Consider the following 23349-nt stretch of genomic DNA (forward strand, 5'->3'; position numbering starts at 1 on the left):
GGGATCTTTGAGTGATACCAAACAAGAAACAAGCTTAAACTCATAAACATGAAAAAATAATTTAATAGAAAGAGATGCATACAAAATGATTTAAGCTCCAATTTTAAAGACAAAAGCAAACTACTATATTAATAAGGGACACTACTCAGTCTAAACAACTCTCCCTTCTGCCCTGCCCCTAAACCCATACATCACCCAGTGCCCATCCCAAACTACTCTGGAGAGTGAAGCTGCACAACTGTATAACTGTATAACTGCTATACTTGAGCACTAAAACAGAGGGCTGTGTTCCAAACTGCACACTTTCACACTAGACCAATAGAAATGTACCTTTTTAAACCAGTAAATACAGTAGAGGAGTATTTAAAAAAACTGAACTATTTAAGGAAGCACTTAACCCTAAACCATATTTTATTCATTAATAACTAAAATGCGTTTCACTGAAGTTATGAAACATACCAGTCCTGCTTACATTTTTCTAAGCGTTTCCTAACCTTTAAAAAACACTTTTATTGTGGTAATTTTCGCCTCTGCAGCTCCTCTCAGGTTCAGCTGTGCTACGTCTCACTGTTATCAGAGGCACACTGCTCAGCCCAGTCAGCTCTCCCTTCTGCCCGCCTCTAAACCCATACATCACCACATCACTAAGTGCCTTTCTCTACTCCTCCTATTTCTTTTTTTTTTTTTAGCATTTTTCAAACTTGAGCTGAAGAAGGAGGGTTAAGCTACCCTTAAAACAGAGGAACAATTAGGACATTTTTTCTTCTTTTTTATTATTATTGCTTAATCATTTTAATCAATAGCACATGTGCACCAAACATCTAAAAACCTAGATCTATCAGAATGTTTTTAGGTGTATTCCTAGTTGAAAGGCATCGCTCAAAGAACCCTCACACTGAAGCTACAGAGATCTATAAAGTGCTGGATGTTTGGAATTAGATAGAGTCTAGAACTGGCAGCATGTGAAGCTGTTAAATATAGAGATACGGTAAATATACTGTACAGAGTTCCAAGAAAACTTCAAACATACATTTCACACACTGTAGATTTCACAGCCCTGAAATCCATCTGTCTGTAGGTGTGAGAGCAGCAGGGCTGAAGTTCTGAATGAGGGAACGGTTCTGTGGTGTAATGTGTGATATACAGAAATAGAGATATATGTGTACTGTATGTGTGTGTGTGTACATTTATTTACGCCTGCAGTTGTGAGAGAGGACTATAGACTGTGTGTAATAAGATACAGAGACTGCTTTGTGTGTGTGTGTGTGTGTGTGTGTGCGTATGTGTTTTAAAGACAACAGTAAAGGCCTCTGTGTATGTGTGAATACATGTGACTGCACTCATTGTGTGTGTGTGTGTGTGTGTAGCATGGTACTGTTCATACGTAGGTGTGCATCTCAGTCAGCAGCTCATACATATTGTATTTGTGTGTGTGTGTGTGTGTGTGTGTGCATGGTACAGCACATACTGCCACTGCCATTAACACATACAGTGTTTGTGCTACAATATATCCAAATGTTTGTGTTGATATCCCCTTTAATTAATGCATCATTCAGTTAAACTGATGTTGCAGACATTGCTAACAAAATTGTGCAAATGCACAGAAACAGCCTGTCTAGAACCTTTACAAAAAAGTACAGCCAAAAAAAAAAAAGGAGGACTCTTTGAAGTTTTATTCTAAAGTCTCGATCTTGACTTAGACTCGACTATTAAAAATGTAGGTCTTGACTCCATTACTAAAAGTCTTGGTTTGAACTCGGACTTAACTACTAAAAGTCTCAATTTTAACTTTGACTCCACTACTATAAGTCTAGGCCTTGACTCGGACTCGATTACTAAAAGTCTCTGCTTCAACTCAGATTCAACTACTACAACTACTACTAGTCTCAGTTTTAACTCAGACTTGACTACGCTCTTTACTTGGAATCGACTACTAAAAGTCTCAGCTTAGACTTAGACTCAAACTCTGACTCTGTTACTAAAAGTCTCAATTTAAACTTTGACTCCACTACTAAAAGTCCAGGCCTTGACCCTGACTCAGTTACTAAAAGTCCTGGTCTTGACTCGGACTCGATTACTAAGAGTCTCGATCTTGACTTAGACTCGACTATTAAAAATGTAAGTCCTGACTCCGACTCGGTTAGAACTCGGACTCAACTACTTCAAGTCTCAGTTTTAACTCAGACTTGACTACGCTCTTCACTTGGACTCGACTACTAAAAGTCTCAGTTTAGACTTAGACTCAAACTCTGACTCTGTTACTAAAAGTCTTGGTTTGGACTTGGACTCAACTACTAAAAGTCTCAATTTAAACTTTAACTCCACCACTAAAAGTCTAGGCCTTGACCCTGACTCAGTTACTAAAAGTCCTGGTCTTGACTCGGACTCGATTACTAAGAGTCTCGGTTTTGATTCAGACTCAACTTATAAAAGTCTCTTTGGAGTCGGTTACTAAAAGTCTGTTTTAACTTGAACTCCAGTACTAAAAGACTCGGTTTGGACTCGTACTTGACTGCTAAAAGTCTCGACCTTGACTCAGACTTGACTACAAAAAGTCCCAGTTTTAACTTGAACTTGACTACAAAAAGTCCCAGTTTTAACTCGTACTTGACTACAAAAAGTCCCAGTTTTGACTCAAACTTGACTACAAAAAGTCTCAGTTTTAACTGGAACTTGACTACAAAAAGTCTCAGTTTTAACTGGAACTTGACTACAAAAAGTCTCAGTTTTAACTTGGACTTGACTACAAAAAGTCTCAGTTTTAACTTGGACTTGACTACAAAAAGTCCCAGTTTTGACTCAAACTTGACTACAAAAAGTCCCAGTTTTGACTTAAACTTGACTACAAAAAGTCCCAGTTTTGACTCAAACTTGACTACAAAAAGTCCCAGTTTTGACTCAAACTTGACTACAAAAAGTCCCAGTTTTGACTCAAACTTGACTACAAAAAGTCCCAGTTTTGACTTAAACTTGACTACAAAAAGTCCCAGTTTTGACTCAAACTTGACTACAAAAAGTCCCAGTTTTGACTCAAACTTGACTACAAAAAGTCCCAGTTTTGACTCAAACTTGACTACAAAAAGTCCCAGTTTTGACTCAAACTTGACTACAAAAAGTCTCAGTTTTGACTCAGACTTGACTATAAAATGTCTCAGTTTTAACTCAGACTCAAATATTAAAAGACTCGGTTTTGAATCAGACAAGACGACTGAAAGACTCTGTCTTATCTTGGACTCAAATATTGAATGTCTCGGCCTGGGCTTGGACTCTACCTGTCCCCGCCTCGTCTTCACTCGGCCTGGACTACTAATCAGTCAGTGGTCTGTGTGTATGTGTGTGTGTGTCCGGTGTGTGTGTGTGTGTGTACCTTGGTCAGAGTCGGATTTGTCGGAGGAGAGGGTGGAGCCTGTGCTGTCCATGCGTGTGCGCTCCACCCCCAGCTGCTCCAGCCGTCTGCGCAGGTGCCTCTGCTCACGCTGCAGGTGATCTATTGTGTGCTGTGCCTTCCTCTCACTGTCCTCCAACCTCTACACACACACACACACACACACACACACACAGAGTCAGACTACAAATCTGAGTGGTGGTGGGGTAGCTAACTAAGTTAAGTAAAGCTAAGCTAAGCGAACAAAACTATAATAAAAATACTTTTTTTTTTTAAGTCAAACCAGTGCTGGATGTTAATCTACACAGATTTCTCTCCTGAAAACCTCTCCTGTTTATTTGGGTGAGTAAAGGGCTTCCGTTTATTTACAGTAAGTTTAGATTTCCAAATTTCTCCAGCACTAAGGCTGGAGGTTTAGCATAAGCGGCTAACTGCACAACAGCGCTACACTGAAGAACCCTGAGTGTTCCGGTAAGCCAGGGTGATATTAGCTAGCGGTTCATCCACGTAGCTTATTTTAACACGGTAAACACACAGACTACAGTCTGATATACTCGCCTCTAATGCTAATGCTGCTCCAGCAGTGCTAGCCGGGGTTAGCAGCAGACTACAGGCTGATAATACTCAGCTCTGAATGGGGAAATAGCGGCTAGTGGCTACAGCTAATGCTCCAGCCTTAGTGCTGGAGAAATTTGGGAACCTAAGTTTACTGTAACTAAATGGAAGTGTTTTACTCACCGAAATAAACAGTTTTCAGGAGAGAAATCTGTGTAGATTAATATCCAGTGCTCATTTTAATTTAAAACTGACTTTTACCTTTTTGTAGTGTGCCTCATAGTGCAAAAAATCCGGTGCTGTGATTGTTTGGAAATGTTGTTCATTGTTCTTTTGTGTTTGTGGCTATTTAAAGACTAGTGATAACAAAACGTTTGCGCGCACGCACACACACACACACACACACACACACACACACACACACACAAATAAAAACACGTGTACACACCTTAATGTGTTCCTTGGCCTTCATTAGTAGGCTAAGGGTGGTGTGCCTGTTGGAGTCTGGTCCCAGCGGCACCAGCGATTTTAAACGCTCCAAACATAGTCTTAAATGTGCTCGTCTAGAGAGAGAGAGAGAGAGACAGAGAGAGACAGGGAGGGAGAGAGAGAGAGAGATTTATTAATATTCAATATATTTCACAAATATCATACACATACATTCTCTTCCATCAGAAGTAAAAACTATACAGACAAAAGTATTGTGACTCCTGCTTATTTATTTCCTGTTTCTGTGCCCGACATCATCCTAAACTTTCTAGGTGGTTGCTAATTGGTTAATTGGTTGCTAGCCTAGGTGGATGCTAGGGTGATGCTAAGAACAATACTTGTACAATGTTCCTTTGTAGTAAATATGTAATCCTAATTAAGGGGGTTGCTGCAACATTGTTATGGTACCCCTTAGGGTTGCTGTATTATTTCCAGTGGTTACTATACAGTATGGTATCAACGGTGGTTTCTATATCTTTCCTTAAGTGATGGTATGGCATCCTAGATGGTTTCTATGGCATTCTTTAGGGGATGGTATGGTATCCTACATATTTCTTCCTTTGGATACGGTATCCTAGGTTGTTTCTATGGCTTTCTTTAGGGGTTAGTATGGTATCCTTGGTGGTTGCTCCTATTCTACTGACAATACTTTTTTTTTATCTTCTTTACAGCTAAAAGACAAGCTGTGTACCAGTATTTGTGCACATCTGGATTACAAATTGGTGCAACCAAAAGCAGAATTAAATGCATCCATGCATTCAAAATCCTTGTATTCTTTAATATAGAATAGAAGGGGTATCCACAAATATTACCAAATATAGTGTAGTATAGTTTACCTTCTCAAGATAATACTAAACTGTATACAGATACAGATTTGACAATGTATTCTATAAAATCCTGAAATTAAACCACATTTTTTGAGTTCTCTATGATCTTACTGCATTACAATACTCCAGATAAACCTCGACGCTCGTAATCTGATTACTGCATCAAATCCACTGCATTTTTGAATCAGATTTTAGACCTTTCTCTGATAACAGCAGGAATCTGCATGTAAACACACTCACTGTGACCCAGGTCACAATGCTGCGGTATGAAGGAGTGAAGAGACGTGTAGGATTAGCAGCGTGTATCAACACTCCCGTATCACACACTGCTTTAAATACAGTATATATATATATATATATATGGGATGAGCTCAGAGTCGGGACATCCGGATTAAAAAAAAGCTCCAGACCTGTAGGATAGATATCAGTACAGAATATAATATACCCTATCCATAACCAGAAGAGAGCACTTCAGTTTCTGAATCAGTTTCTCTGATTTTGCTATTTATAGGTTTATGTTTGAATAAAATGAACTTTGTTGTTTTATTCTATAAACTACAGACAACATTTCTCCCAAATTCCAAATAAAAATATTCTCATTTAGAGCATTTATTTACAGAAAATGAGAAATGACTGAAATAACAAAAAAGATGCAGAACTTTCAGACCTCAAATAATGCAAAGAAAACAAGTTCATATTCATAAAGAAGTTTTAAGAGATCAGAAATAAATATTTGGTGGAATAACCCTGGTTTTTAATCACACATCTTGTCATCATGTTCTCCTCCACCAGTCTTACACACTGCTTTTGGATAACTTTATGCTGCTTTACTCCTGGTGTAAAAATTCAAGCAGTTCAGTTTGGTTTGATGGTTTGTGATCATCCATCTTCCTCTTGATTATATTCCAGAGGTTTTTAATTTGGTAAAATCAAAGAAACTCATCATTTATAAGTGCTCTCTTTTTTTAACAGATCTGATCAATAATAATATAGCAAATAGCAATTCCAAATAGGAGGACAGTTACTCCAATAAAAGTAGTATAAACTCTTTTTAATACCCTTAATTTCAGAAAAAACACAATTCGACTGCAGGTGTGTGCATGCTATTTAACCAGGGTTGCCCACACATTTATCAGTAAGCTGGCACACAGTTCTGGTTGTTCTGTAACTCTGTAACAGTCTAGAACCCGCTCTAGAAGGTTCTAGATTTAGTGTAGAAGGTTTTATCTCAGTTTGTTGGGTTGTGTCACGTGTAAAAACTGATTCAGAGGCTGTGTAAAGAGCTGAGGGAGAGAGAATGAAGGGGTTAATAGAGGAATCCCAGTGTGTGCAGCTGCTGAGGGCGTGGTGGGTGGCAGTGCCCACATGCCCTGTGTTACGTAACCTGCCTGCGGCGCGCTAGCTGCCGCTGCTGCTGCCGCTGCCGCTGCCACTGTACACACGTGGAGGAGTGGGTCACAACCCAGCTATTCCACCGCCTGCCTGCCTCCCAGCTACTGAGAGAGTGTGTGTGTGAGTGTGTGTATGTAGTGTGTGTGTGTGTGTAGTGTGTGTGGGCAGCTCCTTGTGAGCTGTTGCATTAAACCATAAACAGAGAGAGAGAAAAAAGACAGAAAGGGAGAGAGAGAAAAAGAGCAACTGAAAAAAAAAAAGTATTTACTATGTAATTCATAGTTACTCTGTAATCAGTACTTACTGAGCAATTAACTAATTAGTGGGTAGTTCATAAATACTGAAAAAAAGTATTTTATTGAGTAAGTAATGTAATTTGCACTGTGCAACTTGTAGTTGTTGAGTAATTGTTATTTACTTAATAATTGTTAGATATTGAAAAATGGGTAAGTACTGTGTAATTGGAAGCTAATGAGTAATTGGTAGATATGGAATAATTAGAAAGTACTGTGTAATTGAAAGCTAAAGAATAAATGGCAACTGCTGTGTAATTGGAAGCTAATGAGTAACTGGTATGGAATAATTAGAAAGTACTGTGTAACTAGAAGCCAATTAACAATTGGTCACTAATATGTAATTGGAAGCTAATGAGTAACTGGCAGTTATGGAATAATTATAAAGTACTGTGTAATTGAAAGCCAAAGAATAATTGGTAACTACTGTGTAATTGGAAGCTAATGAGTAACTGGTAATTATGGAAGAATCAGAAAGTACCGTGTAACTGAAAGCCAAAGAATTATTGGCAACTGCTGTGTAATTGGAAGGTAATGAGTAATTGGTAGTTATGGAAGAATTATAAGGTACTGTGTAATTGAAAGCCAAAGAAGAATTGGTAACTACTGTGTAATTGGAAGCTAATGAGTAATTGGTAATTATGGAATAATTATAAGGTACTGTGTAACTGGAAGCCAAAGAATACTTGGTAAGTACTGTGTAATTGGAAGGTAATGAGTAATTGGTAGTTATGGAATAATTAGAAAGTACTGTGTAATTGGAAGCCAATGAATATTTGGTAACTACTGTGTAATTGGAGGCTAATGAGTTATTGGTAGTTAGTGAACAATTGGTAGTTATGAAATTATTGGTAATTATTGAACAATTGGCAGGTACAGTGTAATTGGCAGCTAATAAGTAATTGTTAGTTATGGAATAAATGTAAGGTACTGTGTAATATGATGCCAGTTAATAATTTGTATCTACTGTGTAATTGGAAGCTAATGAGTTATTGGTAGTTAGTGAATAATTGGTAAGTATGGAATTATTGGTAATTATAGAACAATTGGAAGTTACAGTGTAATTTGCAGCTAATAAGTAATTTATATTTATGGAATAATTAGAAGGTACTGTGTAATTGTAGTTGTCCCTCATCAGGACCGCCCCTGCTGGTACTAAATTGAGTTTTTACACGAGGAGACGAAACTCAGATGTGCGTCCGGACGGGACTAAAATTACCGGAGGAGCACGAAGTTCAGAGAAAAACAGTAGATAATTCAGCCTGTAATTTTTTATCTCGTCTGAGACAAACACCTACATGATCGTTCTGGACGGGAATAAAATCACAGAGGATAAAAACACCCACAAAAGAGAACAAGAGAAAATTACCCCAGAACCCGCTGAGAAACTAATCCCGTCTGATTAGGGTTTTATCTACTCCGTGCTCCTCCGGTAATTTTAGTCCCGTCCGGTCCACGTTAAAAACCCAACAGAGAGTGGAAATGGAGGAGCTACTGAACATCAACAATGTCATGTGACTGAGAAAAAAGCCTAAAAACTCACTGATCCTCCTGTTTTTTCAATTGCAGTCCGGATCACAGAGCTTTATCACTAAAGAGTAGAAGTGTGAAATATTTTTTTAGAGACGTCCCCCTGAGAAAATGATTTTTGTATAGTACTGAGTAGGAAAATACTCAGTAAGGGATGGACGCAGGAAAAGGTCACCGGGTACATGTAAACATACACCATGTGTGTCCACTTCTCACCACACTATCATGTTTGCGAGGAAACGGGTCACATGGGTGACCTCTGACCCTGCCAGCTGTATATCTTCCTCCTGCATTCATCCTCATACACCCCCATAACACCCCCCCCCCCCACGACCCTACATACCCCCCTCATACCCCCCCGCGACCTCCTGACCCAGGAGGAATTATCTTAACCCCTTGTGGAACAGCATGCAGGATGAGGGCTGGAGCCACAAGCCACCAGCAATTACAGTACAGAAAAGCAGAGCAGCCCCCACCCACCACACCACACCAACCATCCCCCCCCCGCTCAGCACCAGCCTACTGAAGAGAACACACTGTACTGGTTATACTGGAACGCCTTTTAGAGTATTTAAATATGGTGCCATTATCACCCAGCCCTAATTATCACATCGTTTTTATCAAAAAGAAAAAATCACACTGTTCTCATTTCCCATTATATATCTACTAGATACAGATTATATCTGTACAGTATCATTTATTTTACTTTAATCCTGAATATATGGAGATATTTGGATTTTTTACATTATTATTAGTATCATGACATTCTGGATTATTGACTTCTGTTACTGTAAATCTGATAAAATTCTTGTATTTTTTAATATCTCAGTTATTAGGGCTGTGCCATATCATATCGAATTGTATGCAATGATAAAAAAAAATAATTCTAATTTTGCTGCAGTAGTGTATTTTTGAAATATATATATTTTTATTTCAGTGTTTAAAGTCATATTGCCTAAAATATTGTTATATTATTTTAGGGCCATATCGCCCACCCTTAGTTTTGACAATTAAATAAAATATTAGACATTTATAACTGAATTTTGACTATACACAAATAAATATTAGATATTTATGATTAAATTTTGACTAGTCAAACAGTCATTTAGATCAGAATAAAATATATACCTTAAATTTGGTCACAACGATATAAGTTCAATATAGATATTACTATAATTCATATAAGAGGCACAAAAAATGGGAAGGAATGGCCACAACAGATGTCTGTTATAACTACGAAGTCATGAAAAATAAGTTTGCCACTAAAAAATTTATAATAAAAAATATTAACCTTTTAACATTTTATTTTGCAGAAAATTTGATACTGAATTTTATACTGATGCAGCTCTACTTTTAACATTTCTCAAATTACGCAATGACATCATCATCTAAAGCATTAAAGATGCAGAATTACTGTAGAATTAAAAGTATTAAATTGTATTTAAATTACTACTTTACTACTTTTACTACTTAGCTAACAAATTAGCGCCCATTCCATCTTTATAGCTAGCCGTTTTAATAAAAATCAGATATGCAGTTTGTGAATTATGTACAAGTGTAAAGGACACTACCTTGTTCTCTAGATAACTAACAGTATTCTTATTTTTGCTATTTTTATAAAAGCATGTGTGCTATGTGTAAGTTAAGTACTGATAGAATTGGAATAGGTGCTAACTTGTTATCTAGATTTCTAAGCTTGTTCACACAATATTAATGAAATACCTGTATACCAAGCTATTTTCATAAAAAGCCGACATGCTATTTGCTATTAGTGAATTCTTTACTGATGGAAAGGGCACTAATCTATAAGCTAGGTGGCTATGCTTTGCTAAGCTAGTTTTAAAAATATAAAACTGAATTTTCATTAAAAAATATTTTTAATCTACAAGTAAAAAAAAATATTTACGAATAGCCGTTTGAATAAAATAATAACATAAAATATTCTAATAAAAGCAGATGTGCTATTTGTAAGTTACTTACTGATGGAATGGGTGCTAATTTGTTATCTAGACTTCTAAGCTTAATGAAGTTCCTGACATACTATTTGTAAATTCTGTACTGATGGAAAGGGCACTAATTTGAAAGCTAGGTGGCTATGCTTTGCTAAGCTAATTTTCTAAGGGATTTTAGCCTGTGTTCTGTCGAAAAACATTTTTTTAATTGTTGGTCCGAGGATGCACATCATTGACAAGCAACCCACCCCCGACTCTTTAACCCTCCGCCTGCCACCTGCCACCTGCCACCCCATCCAATCACACTTCAGTGGCAGCCAGGATCGGCCCATTGTGGCTTCTGAGAGAAAACAATGGCGGCTGTTTGTGAATCCTCGCGGGGAGTCGTTAAGCAAGCCCCACTCCACGGCTTTTGTTTGCGTGCGATCGAGTGTGTGAGTGTGTGTGCTGGTGTGTGTGTGAGTGAGGTAAATATCTGCAGAATGTGAGACAGGTGGAGGTCACTGGGGCACTGGGAACAGCATGCTCTGATACTGGCACACAGGACAGTACTGGTACATGCTACACTGGTTCTCCCCCAGTCTGTGTTCCAATTTACTGGGTGAAGAGTTACCTCACCCGGCCTGAACCCAACACTGTAGTAAACAAACAACACAAATTTAATATAGATTTTACTGTCTTTAGAACAGTTACTTTACAATTACAATTAAATTAAGGGTATTAAAAGTGTTAATCTGTCTCTACTGTATTTCTCCTGTATAAAGTTGCAAGAAAAATTATGTAAACCTCTTGGAATTACTTGTATTTCTGCATAAATTGGTGATTAAATGTGTAAATCTGATCTTCATTTACGTCACAACAATAGACAAACACAGTCTGCTTAAACTAAAACCACGCAAACAATTATATGTTTGCGTGGTTTTATTGAACACAATATGGTAACATTGACAGTGAGGGGGAAAAAGTATGTGAACCCCTCGCTTAATGACTTTTTTAAGAGATAATTGGAGGCAGGATGTGATGAGATGTGATTGGATTTGATGGTTAAAGCTGTCCTTCCCTATAAAAAAATATCAACACACCAGTTTTGAGTTTAAGCTGTTCTTACGAAGCATTGCTTGATGTGAATCCCGAGCGGATGCCTCTCAGAAGACCTACGTTCAAGAATTGTTGACTCAAAGCAGGAAGCTGGAAAGGGTGAAAAAAGTATTTCTAAAAGTCTTGATGTTCATGTGTCCACGGTAAGACAGACGCTCTACAAATGGAGAAAGTTCAGCACTGTTGCTGCTACTCTCTCTAGGCGTGGTAAAGTCCTGTAAAGATGACTGTAAGAGCACAGCACAGAATGATCAATGAGGTGAGGAAGAATCCTAGAGTGTCAGCTGAAGACTGAATACAGAAATGTCTGACACATGCTCACATTTTCACCCTGCACTGTGAATGTTAAAATGCTGTGTTCAATAAAACTATACAAACACATAACTGTTTGTGTGGTTTTAGTTTAAGTGTTTGTCTATTGTTGTGACGCTTAAATGAAGATCAGAACACATTTAATCACCAATTTATGCAGAAATACAAGTATAATCCCAAAGGATTCACTTACTTTTTCTTGCTACTGTATATATATATATATATATATATATATATATATATATATATATATATATATATATATATATATATATATAGTTTCTCTAATTTTGCTATTTATAGGTATATATTGTCATTTAGAGCATTTATTTGTAGACAATGAGAAATGACTAAAATAACATAAAAAGATGCAGAGCTTTCAGACCTCAAATAATGCAAAGAAAACAACAAGTTCATATTCACAGGGTTCATCCATGTTTTAACCAATATATTTTGATGATTTTTCATGACTTTTCAATGCCTTTAAGGCAATTTTTCATGACCATACGGTTTTTAATACATTGGTGCAGACATGGACAATAAAACAACAAAAAAAAACTAAAACTTTAATTAGAATTTGTATAATACAGTAGGTCTAAAATACATCAGATAAACTGATGACACACAATCTTTAATAATAAAATGTGTGTCAGATCCTGAGAGCTGTAGTGTGTAGGGCTAAATTACTGAATTTACTCTCTGAGCTGACATATATAATAGTTCATAAAGTTTTAAGAGTTCAGAAAACAATATTTGTTGCATTTTTCATGCATCTTGGCATCATGTTCTCCTCCACCAGTCTTACACACTGCTTTTGGATAACTTTATTCAAGCAAAAATTAAAGCAGTTCAGCTTGGTTTCAATGCTTTAACATACTGCAACCATTAAACACTTCTTTGGACTGCCTGGTTACCAGATTTATACAAATTAATATCACAATCAATAAAGCATTACAGAAGTAAACACCACTAAACTCTGGGACACCAGGGCATCATGCACACTCGACCTCTGGCCTATTATTTGGGCTACTATTTAGCTCCGTGCATGCATGCACTCCAGCAAAGTGCGTCAATGCATTATGAATGCAAGCGTCCAAGGGCAGCCAAGTCCCCCTTCTTTCCTGTCTTGATCATTTCTCTGTGTCTGCACACCTATTTTGGTTTAGCCTGCATGCATTTCTTATGAGACTCTGTGGTTAGCCTTTAGCTGTTAGCCAACATCTGCTAAGGTTAGGCCTAGATAGACATTATATACATAGACCCTGATCGACTGACGCCGTCTATTGGAGCTGGCGTGTCAGCGTGGCGGCCATATTGGAGGAGGCAAACCTGCGCCCCCAGTGCATACATTTAATTACACTGAGGAAAGTGTTTAATACACCTATAATAATCTATAATAAACTCTACCAATGTATACCCAATTTACACACGGTTTGGTTTTGTTCCATAGAACAGCAGAGATGTAGTAATGATACAGGACCATGTCACACAGTACAAATATGAGCTTTTGTGTTGAAATACTTTGTTTCATTTTATATTTATATGTATATATATCTGGAATGTAATCTATAATTCTTTGCATTATTTGGTATATATATTTTTTTTGTTATTTCAAACATTTCTCATTTTCTGTAAATAAATGCTCTAAATGAGAATATTTTTATTTGGAATTTGGGAGAAATGTTGTCTGTAGTTTATAGAATAAAACAACAATGTTCATTTTACTCAAACATAAACCTATAAATAGCAAAATAAGAGAAACTGATTCAGAAACTGAAGAAGTGCTCTCACTTATGTATATATGTGTATATGTACGTACATTTTAATATAAAATTACTTAATTTATACACTTAATAAAATATACCATACCATATGTCTTCCTTTGTTATCCCTCAATTTTTTTAAGTAAGTAAAAACTACCACTGCTTTAGAATTCTTTATCCCGAAATATGTATTTTTTTGTTTTGTGATATTACAGAAATTAAAAGGATGGTGTAATAACCCAAAAAGTGGTTTGTTGCCTGAGGGCAACACCATGCCATAGGGGGTTAAAGAGTGTACCGTATTTTTCGGACTATAAGGCGCACCGTATTATAAGACGCACTATCAAAGAACGCCTATTTTCTGCTATTTTTCCATACATAGGGCGCATCGCATTATAAGGCGCGTTAAGTGACACTAGAAAGGGTGCCTATATCAAAGTGAACAGGGGTGGCGCCATGTTTCCCTTCCCCCACCGGGGGTGGTCTCTTGCCGGTGGAGCGTCTCAGTATACAAATCTAGCTATTTCAAAGTCAAACGAGTGCTGGATATTAATCTACACAGATTCCTCTCCTGAAAACTGTTTATTTGGGTGAGTAACGTGCTTCAGTTTATTTACAGTAAGCTTAGATTTCCAGATGTCCACTAAGGCTTGCTGCACCAGCGTTAGCATAGCTATCCGCTAGCACGCTAGCTAGTCACCTAAACTAGTAAAGTTAACCCAAACTTAAACGACAGCGTTACACTGAGTAATCCTGCGTGTTCTGGTAAGACAGTGAGATATTAGCTAGCGATTCGTCCCCCGTAGCTTGTTTTAACACGGTAAACAAGCAGATTACAGGCTGATAAAACTCACCTCTGAGAGAGTTAGCGCTTAGCATCTAGCTAATGCTAGCCAGGCAAAGCAGCACAGACTTACAGGCCGATAACTCACCTCTGAACGGTGAACGCTTAGCGATTAGCATCTAACTCTAATAATACTGCTCCAGCAGTATTAAAAGTGCTAAATTTAGAAAATACTGATCTCTGAACAGTGAAAAAGCTAGCTAGCTAAGCGGTTAGCATCTAGCTATTGCTGCTCCAGCCTCGGAGCGGCACGGCTCTGCACGGAGTGTGTGTTTACTGCTCCTTACACCTGACGGGTAAAATTTAGATAATACTGATCTCTGAACAGTGAATAAGCTAGCTAATGCTATTTGCTGCTCCAGCCTCGGAGCTGCACGGCTCTGGACTCTGTATAGCACTGAAACTCTGTATAACGCTGCACGGAGTGTGTGTTTACTGCTCCTTACAACCTGACGAGTAAAATTTAGATAATACTGATCTCAGTGAATAAGCTAGCTAGCTTAGCGGTTAGCATCTAGCTAATGCTATTGCTGCTCAGCCTCGGAGCTGCACGGCTCTGGACTCTGTATAGCACTGAAACTCTCTATAACGCTGCACGGAGTGTGTGTTTACTGCTCCTTACAACCTGACGAGTAAAATCCATACAAAAGGCGCACCGTATTATAAGACGCACTGTCAATTTTTGTGAAAATTAAAAGTTTTTAAGTGCGCCTTATAGTCCGAAAAATACGGTAATATAAAGTATTTCAGTATGAAAGCTCATATTTGTAATGTGTAACAGCGTCCTGAATCATTACTACATCTCTGCTGTTTGTAACAAACCAGAGACTGTAAAAAAGATGGACGCCGTGTCGCCGTTCCCATTCATTCAATGAAAATGAAGCCAAAATCTTCCGCCATGTTGGCGATCCTGAAACCCGAGTCTGTAGAGCACAGTAGAGACCAGAGGAGGGAGAAAGACTGTGGAGAGACAGCCTACTCATTTAAATAACCCCGCCCCTGAGGGCTGCCTCGAGGTCACAGGCTGCAGAGCGGGGCGGAGCGGAGCTGACGGTCTGTTATTGGTCCCGCCCATAACCAGCCCTTTTACAATAACCACACCTTTTTGAATAGAGCTGAATAACGTTTTAAAAAACAAATTCTGTGGGGATATACTAGCTGCTGCATTTGAATAAAGGAGGTAGAAGTACAGTACCGTATTTTTCGGACTATAAGGCGCACTTAAAAACTTTTAATTTTCACAAAAATTGACAGTGCGTCTTATAATACGGTGCGCCTTTTGTATGGATTTTACTCGTCAGGTTGTAAGGAGCAGTAAACACACACTCCGTGCAGCGTTATAGAGAGTTTCAGTGCTATACAGAGTCCAGAGCCGTGCAGCTCCGAGGCTGGAGCAGCAAATAGCATTAGCTAGCTTATTCACTGTTCAGAGATCAGTATTATCTAAATTTTACCCGTCAGGTGTAAGGAGCAGTAAACACACACTCCGTGCAGAGCAGCAATAGCATTAGCTAGATGCTAACCGCTTAGCTAGCTAGCTTTTTCACTGTTCAGAGATCAGTATTTTCTAAATTTAGCACTTTTAATACTGCTGGAGCAGTATTATTAGAGTTAGATGCTAATCGCTAAGCGTTCACCGTTCAGAGGTGAGTTATCGGCCTGTAAATCTGTGCTGCTTTGCCTGGCTAGCATTAGCTAGATGCTAAGCGCTAACTCTCTCAGAGGTGAGTTTTATCAGCCTGTAATCTGCTTGTTTACCGTGTTAAAACAAGCTACGGGGGACGAATCGCTAGCTAATATCTCACTGTCTTACCAGAACACGCAGGATTACTCAGTGTAACGCTGTCGTTTAAGTTTGGGTTAACTTTACTAGTTTAGGTGACTAGCTAGCGTGCTAGCGGATAGCTATGCTAACGCTGGTGCAGCAAGCCTTAGTGGACATCTGGAAATCTAAGCTTACTGTAAATAAACTGAAGCACGTTACTCACCCAAATAAACAGTTTTCAGGAGAGGAATCTGTGTAGATTAATATCCAGCACTCGTTTGACTTTGAAAGAGCTAGATTTGTATACTGAGACGCTCCACCGGCAAGAGACCACCCCCGGTGGGGGAAGGGAAACATGGCGCCACCCCTGTTCACTTTGATATAGGCACCCTTTCTAGTGTCACTTAACGCGCCTTATAATGCGATGCGCCCTATGTATGGAAAAATAGCAGAAAATAGGCGTTCTTTGATAGTGCGTCTTATAATACGGTGCGCCTTATAGTCCGAAAAATACGGTATATTAGAAAAAAACGTGATTGAAAGTTGTTCTGTTCTGAAACCTATGGGGGTGGGTGGGGTTACATGGCTTTCTGAAACCGAACAGCAGGGGGCGCCCGACCTGTGGTGGCTTCACTTTTGAGAGACGATGCTCTGTCCAGCTATACACAGTCTATGTAACAAACCAAACCGAGTGTGAATCAGGTATAAATTGATAGAGTTGTGATTATTATAGGTAAATTAAATTTAATTAATGCACAGGGTCGCAGGGTTGCCTTCTCCAATATGGCCACCGCGCTGATACGCCAGGAGGCAGGATATATGGCGTCCATGTAAATGATATCTATGGGTTAGGCTGCTAGGAGGATTTTTTGGTGAATTTTAGTAAATATAGCACCGTCTACTTCGCTCTAAACCGGACAACAGCAGCACATTAAACCCCAACAGCAAAGCTCAATGTGCAGCTGAATATATGCAGATCCACACAGGCAGCCGCGGCTAAGCCTGTTAGCACGGGCGCGACGGGTACGCCCGCTGGCACAGAGGGGCTGTGGCAGGAGCAGTGGCAGGAACTTTGGCAGGAGCTGCTTTGGTGGAGTTTTAGAGTCAAAGGAGTTCAGACGGCCTGATAGAGCACGGCGCTAAGCTCGGCCGCCATGTATTATTCAATGCTGTCTGCAAGCCGAGCCCCCGAGCTGGGCATGAATAAGAGTGTGTGTGTGTGTGTGTGTGTGTACGAATGTGAGTGTGTGTGTATGTGTGTGTGTGTGTGTGTGTACGAAAATGTGTGTGTGACCCAGCTTAGTTAAGCTTTGAGGAACCAAAGAAACCCTAGAAGAGGCCAAAAAAAACCAAAAAAAAAACACGCTTTGTTAGCGTTAGCATTAGCGTTAGCCTAGCCACGCTACATGTCACTCATACTTGGTTTCTGACACAAATGAAGACAGAGTGCGACCGGGAGCCACTGAACTAAAGCTAAACTGGACTAATTACCCCGTCAATGAGGATCTGCTCCTGAAAAGCCTTTTCAGCGCAAAACCGCACTCAATCTGTATTAACGTCCCCCTCGAAAAGCTACCGAGCCAAGTTTCTGTCAGCTCTGAACCACTTTCTTTAAACCCCTTAAACTCTGGGCTTACTATTTTTATTAATACAGTAATTTTTTATGAATTAGAGTAGTATTAATGTACTATGCAGTTCTGAATGCTTCTTTTGCTTAAAGTAGGATTATTATTTAGTTACTTAAAATCTTAATTTCATTGCAGACAGATTGCAACCCAAGATACTTGGATCTGGACCACAATACACTGCTTCTGGACGTTCATATAGCCAACATGCTAATGCTACCACCCTCCTTATCTGACATTGCTTTTGCAACATTTGCACGCTGACTACTGTCCTCATAAAAATTATTGTAGTCAGTGTGCTAATATTGCAATAGTGATGTGAAAAGAGGCCTATAGCCAACGTGCTAATATTTGCCTATAGCCAGCGTGCTAATATTGCAATAGTGATGTGGAAAGAGGCATATAGCCAACATGCTAATATTTGCCTATAGTCAGCGTGCTAATATTGCAATAGTGATGCGGAAAGAGGCCTATAGCCAACGTGCTAATATTTGCCTATAGCAACGTGCAAATATTTGCCTATATCCAGTGTGGTAATATTGTAATAGTGATGCGGAAAGAGGCCTATAGCCAACGTGCTAATATTTGCCTATAGCAACGTGCAAATATTTGCCTATATCCAGTGTGGTAATATTGTAATAGTGATGTGGAAAGAGGCATATAGCCAGTGTGGTAATATTGTAATATTATGGCTGATAGTCAGTGTGCTAATGTTGTGGTAGCGATGTGGGATGAGGCCTATAGCCAGCGTGCTAATATTGCAATAGTGAGGCTGGTAGTCAGTGTGCTAATGTTGTGGTAGTGATATGAATAAGGCCTATAGTCAACGTGCTAATGTTGTGGTACTGATTTTGAACAAGGACTAATGTTGTGGTAGCATTGTGGGATAAGTCCTATAGCCAGTGTGCTAATGTTGTGATAGTGATATGAAGTAAGGCTTATAGTCAACGTGCTAATGCTGCCATAGTAATTTGGACGAGGCTGCTAGTCAGCGTGCTAAAGGTGTGGTAGCAATGTTGGATGTAGTGTGCTAATGAGGATAGTAGTTGACATAAAAACTCGTAGAAATACTAAATTTGGCATTTAGTTTCTATGTTTTTGTTTTGCAAATTAGCATTTTCTTGTTTTGCTTAGTTAGCAGTGCAAGCTGAGGTAAAAAGAGAGTGATTAGTTACATTTCTGGGTGCTTCATGACATTAATCCTGGTGAAATCTGGTGCAAACAGGTTGTCTCCTGGTGTTGATTATGGTTTTGATTATGAAGCTCATTGTGGTTCATCTATGTTATCAATGCATGAGGCCTTATCACCTTATCACCTTATCACTATCTACTGCTGCTACATCTATTAATAACAACACTCATAAAAAACAAGCGAGACCAGAAGACGATGCTGAGGTAGAGAGGACATACCTGTTCTTCTCCATTTCATTGTGTGTGGACCTGCAGAGAGAGAAAAAGAGAGAGAGAGAGAGAGAGAGAGAGAGAGAGAAATAAAGGGTTAAAATCACAGTCTGTATTCAGTACAACTGGTAAAATCTAGCATCCTAATAACGCTTTCAGAGCCGACCTGAAGTGTTCAGTGCAGAGGCGGATGATACTCAGAGAGAGAGAGAGAGAGAGAGAGAGAGAGAGAGAGAGAGAGAGAGAAAGAGAGAGAGAGAGAGAGAGAGAGAGAGAGCACAAAAAAAGACAGACAGAGATAATTATTGGTATGTGAGCACCGCAGAGTAAGAGGACTGTTTGTTGCACAGCCAGACACTCTCAGCATAATAATTGAGAATCAGACTGGTTATGAAACGGCCGGATGGATTATCAGATATCAGACCTGTCTGAGTGGAGATATGAACATTATTACCTATTGCACTGTAGATCTGAACATTAAGCTAAAGGTTTAGCACAAAACTCTACTTAGAAATACACAAATATGAGTATTATTATTAATAAATACTATAACAGCAATAAAGCTTATAACATACAAGTGTACAGGTCACAGCTGTAGTGTGAAAAGATTGGCTAGTCTGACTATGCTAACACTGCAGCCACAATGTTGGATGAGGCCTGTAGCTGGTGTGCTAATGCTGTAGCAGTGAAGGCCAGTGTGCTAACTCTGTGTTAGCAATGCTGGATGAGGCCTGCAGCCAGTGTGCTAACTCTGTGTTAGCAATGCTGGATGAGGCCTGTAGCCAGTGAGCTAACTCTGCGCTAGCAACTCTATAGCAGTGATGGCTAGATAGATAGTGATAGTAGTATGCTAACTCTGTGTTAGCAATGCTGGATGAGGCCTGTAGCCATTGAGCTAACTCTGCGCTAGCAACTCTATAGTAGTGATGAATAGAAGGATAGTGTAGTAGTGTGATAGTGACAGAAGTATGCTAACTCTGTGTTAGCAATGTTGGATAAGGAGTCTAGCTGGAGTGGTTACTCTATAGTGATGTGGGATGAGGTTGGTAGCTGGCGTGCTAACACCGTGGTAGTGATGTGTAAAGAGGTCAGTAGCAATGCGGAATGACATTCATAGACAGTATGTTAACACACTAGTAGTGTTGTTAGGAGGCTTGTAGCCAGTGTGCTAACTCTGTGTTAGCAATGCTAAATGTGGCTTGTAGCCAGCATGCTTACATTACAGTAGTGATGTTAGGAGGCTTGTAGCAATGCAAGATAAGCCAAAACACCAGTGTGCTTATGCTGTGGTAGCAATTTGGAATTAGCCCCATAGCCATTGTCAATGTTGTATTAGCAATGTTGGATGAGGCCTGTAGCCACTGTGCTAACACTGTATTAGTGATGTGGGATACAGCTATTAGCTGGTGTGAATAGCCACAACTGTTCATTGTTAGCATGCTAACTTTTCAGATCAGCTATGTTAGCATGCTAACATGCTAGACAGTGTGCTAACACAGCAGTAGTGATGTTAGTAGGCCTGTAATTTGTACACGGCCAGTACACTTAGTTAGTATGCTATTTTAACTTGCTAACTTCACACACACACACACAAACACACACACACACACACACACACACTTGATAGGCAAACTTAGCAACAGTAACTAAAAACACAACTCAGACGCTCAGACCTCCTGGTGTCCATCAATCACTGAACCATACTGTACTCTACTCACTGTATCTCCACTGCCTATATTTACACTCATATATGTTTCCAAAAGTATTGGGACGCCTGCTTATTGATTTTTCTTCTGAATTCAAGTGTTTAAAAGAGTTTATCTAGCTTTTGTTGGAGTAACTGTCTTTACTGTACTATATGTCCAAATATTAATAGACACCTATTTAAATAAATGCATTTATTTACTTTAAATGAATGTATTATTATTTCTTTACTTGTAGAAAAATATAAATTACAAAGAATTACTGCCAATTGAACAGGACTTTCTGGAGGAAATAATTAATATGACCTTATTTTATCAATTAACGTTTATTTTCTGGTCTAATCTCATTTTTAAGGCGCATTTTAAGAGACACTAAAAGGAACTTCTAATTCAGCAGGTCTCGCCTAAGTTAAGTAAAGCTAAGCTAAGTAAATGAAACTGTAATAAAAAAATAAACGAGTGCTGGATGTTAATCTACACTAATTTATCTCCTGAAAACTGTTTATTTGGGTGATTAAATCACTTCAGTTTATCTACAGTAAGCTTTCCAGATTTCTCCAGCACTAAGACTGCAGCATTAGCATTAGTGGCTAATCGCTAGCAGTTAGCAGCTAATACCGCCCGATAGCATTACACTGCCAATAAGCATTGGAAACAACTAATACGGATGGATAATATAAGTCTGAAACTAAGCGGGGTAGTGATTATCTTGTTGCTGAATACAATCAAATCCTCACAGTAGAAACAGTTACTCCAACAAAAGCAGGATAAAAAAACAATAAAAAAAATAGGTTGTTCATGCTAACAGTGTTACTTTGGGCAAAGCCAAACACTGAATTTCAACATGTGAGAACTACATCCTATCTGTTAAACATGGGGGTGGAAGTATTATGGTTTGGAGCTGCTTTTCTCCCTCTCATATAAAATGACATGCTATATTAATTTACCTTATATTACATTATATTTAGTCTACGCTTTTATCCAAAGAGGATAATGTTTCACAAATGATGATGCACATTTAATAATAAAAGACAAAAATATTTTTTGGGATAAAAGGAAACATTCATAAACATTAATTTTATAGTACTAATAATAAGATTAATAAAGATTAGTAACTCAATTTTTTAACTGCACCAGAAACTAATATTTGGGTATAATTCCATGAACTTGTATGGGCCACGCAGCAAGACAATGAACCTAAGTATGTACATTAAGCAATAAAGGACATTGAAGCTCGAGACAAACATTTTTTTGGATAGAAGGGAACATTAATAATCATAATCATGTCATAAATAAAAGATTAATAAAGATTAGTAATCATTTAAATTCTAGATTGTACCAGAAACTCTTGACAATATTTTTGGGTATAATTTCATGAACTTGCATGGGCCACGCAGCAAGACAATGACCCTAATCATGTCTAAGGTTAAAAATGGTTAAAGTATTTTTATCAAAAATTTTAGGCCTATATTTAAGCATAAATACATAAAAATGTAAAGGGTTCACAGGGGTTCATATACTTTTGAGTAGTACTGTACGTAAACACTGAACCCCCCCCAAGCATATCACTCAGTTTGACCTCAGACCCCCCAGAGCTGACCCCTTATCTATAAATACCCGTCTTCTTTATAGCTCCGAGGACTCGTCTCCTCACCACACACCCCGAGATAATCTCAGCACTGATCCTGCAGCGTGCATGTGCTGAACTCTACGCATAAAAATCTGTATTATCAATATTTTAACACATATTTTACTTTACATCAGAGATATTTTGCATTAATTATGTTACTTTTGCTATATTTATATACTGTAAATATGTAATATAGCGACTTTATGAAGCACTTTATAAAGCAAGAGGTGCTACTTTAAATAATAATAAAAAATACTGAATTTGAGACTGTACTGTATATATTTTTATATAGTTACAGCTCTGAAAAAAATAATAAGATACCACTTAAAAATGATGAGTTTCTTTGATTTTACCAAATTATAAACCTCTGGAATATAATCAAGAGGAAGATGGATGATCACAAGCCATCAAACCACCAAACTGAACTGCTTGAATTTTTGCACCAGGAGTAAAGCAGCATAAAGTTATCCAAAAGCAGTGTGTAAGACTGGTGGAGGAGAACATGATGCCAAGATGCATGAAAACTGCCACACCCTGAGGGTGGTATACGTGGTGCCATAAGAGGACAGGGTGGTTAATGTGTTATCCATGTGTGTGAGGAACGATAAGGGGAGTGTATCCACTGCAGTGTGTGTAATACTACTGCTGCTGCTGACATAACAGCCTATATATAAAATACAGTACAGAGGACTCCACTCTACCTTACTCTGCTGTACTCTACTGTACACATGTTGCACTCACTGCTGACACAGATGTGCAAATGCACACACACACACACACGAACA

At 38.6% G+C, this 23349-nt stretch overlaps 1 protein-coding gene across 2 annotated transcripts in view; it reads right to left on the bottom strand.

The window, feature by feature from the left end:
• The window catches only part of mxd1 (MAX dimerization protein 1), a 49599-nt gene that overhangs the window by 4781 nt on the left and 21469 nt on the right, over positions 1 to 23349 (bottom strand). For both annotated transcript variants that reach the window (XM_022664680.2, XM_022664679.2), the window contains exons 3-5: positions 19241 to 19270; positions 4389 to 4503; positions 3368 to 3527 (exon numbers count right to left, since the gene is read on the bottom strand). In XM_022664680.2, coding sequence (XP_022520401.2) covers positions 3368 to 3527; positions 4389 to 4503; positions 19241 to 19270 — 305 coding nt within the window. The remainder of the gene's footprint in view (positions 1 to 3367; positions 3528 to 4388; positions 4504 to 19240; positions 19271 to 23349) is intronic.

The sequence above is a fragment of the Astyanax mexicanus genome, chromosome 22 (assembly GCF_023375975.1).
Source record: "Astyanax mexicanus isolate ESR-SI-001 chromosome 22, AstMex3_surface, whole genome shotgun sequence".
Lineage (NCBI taxonomy): Eukaryota > Metazoa > Chordata > Actinopteri > Characiformes > Acestrorhamphidae > Astyanax > Astyanax mexicanus.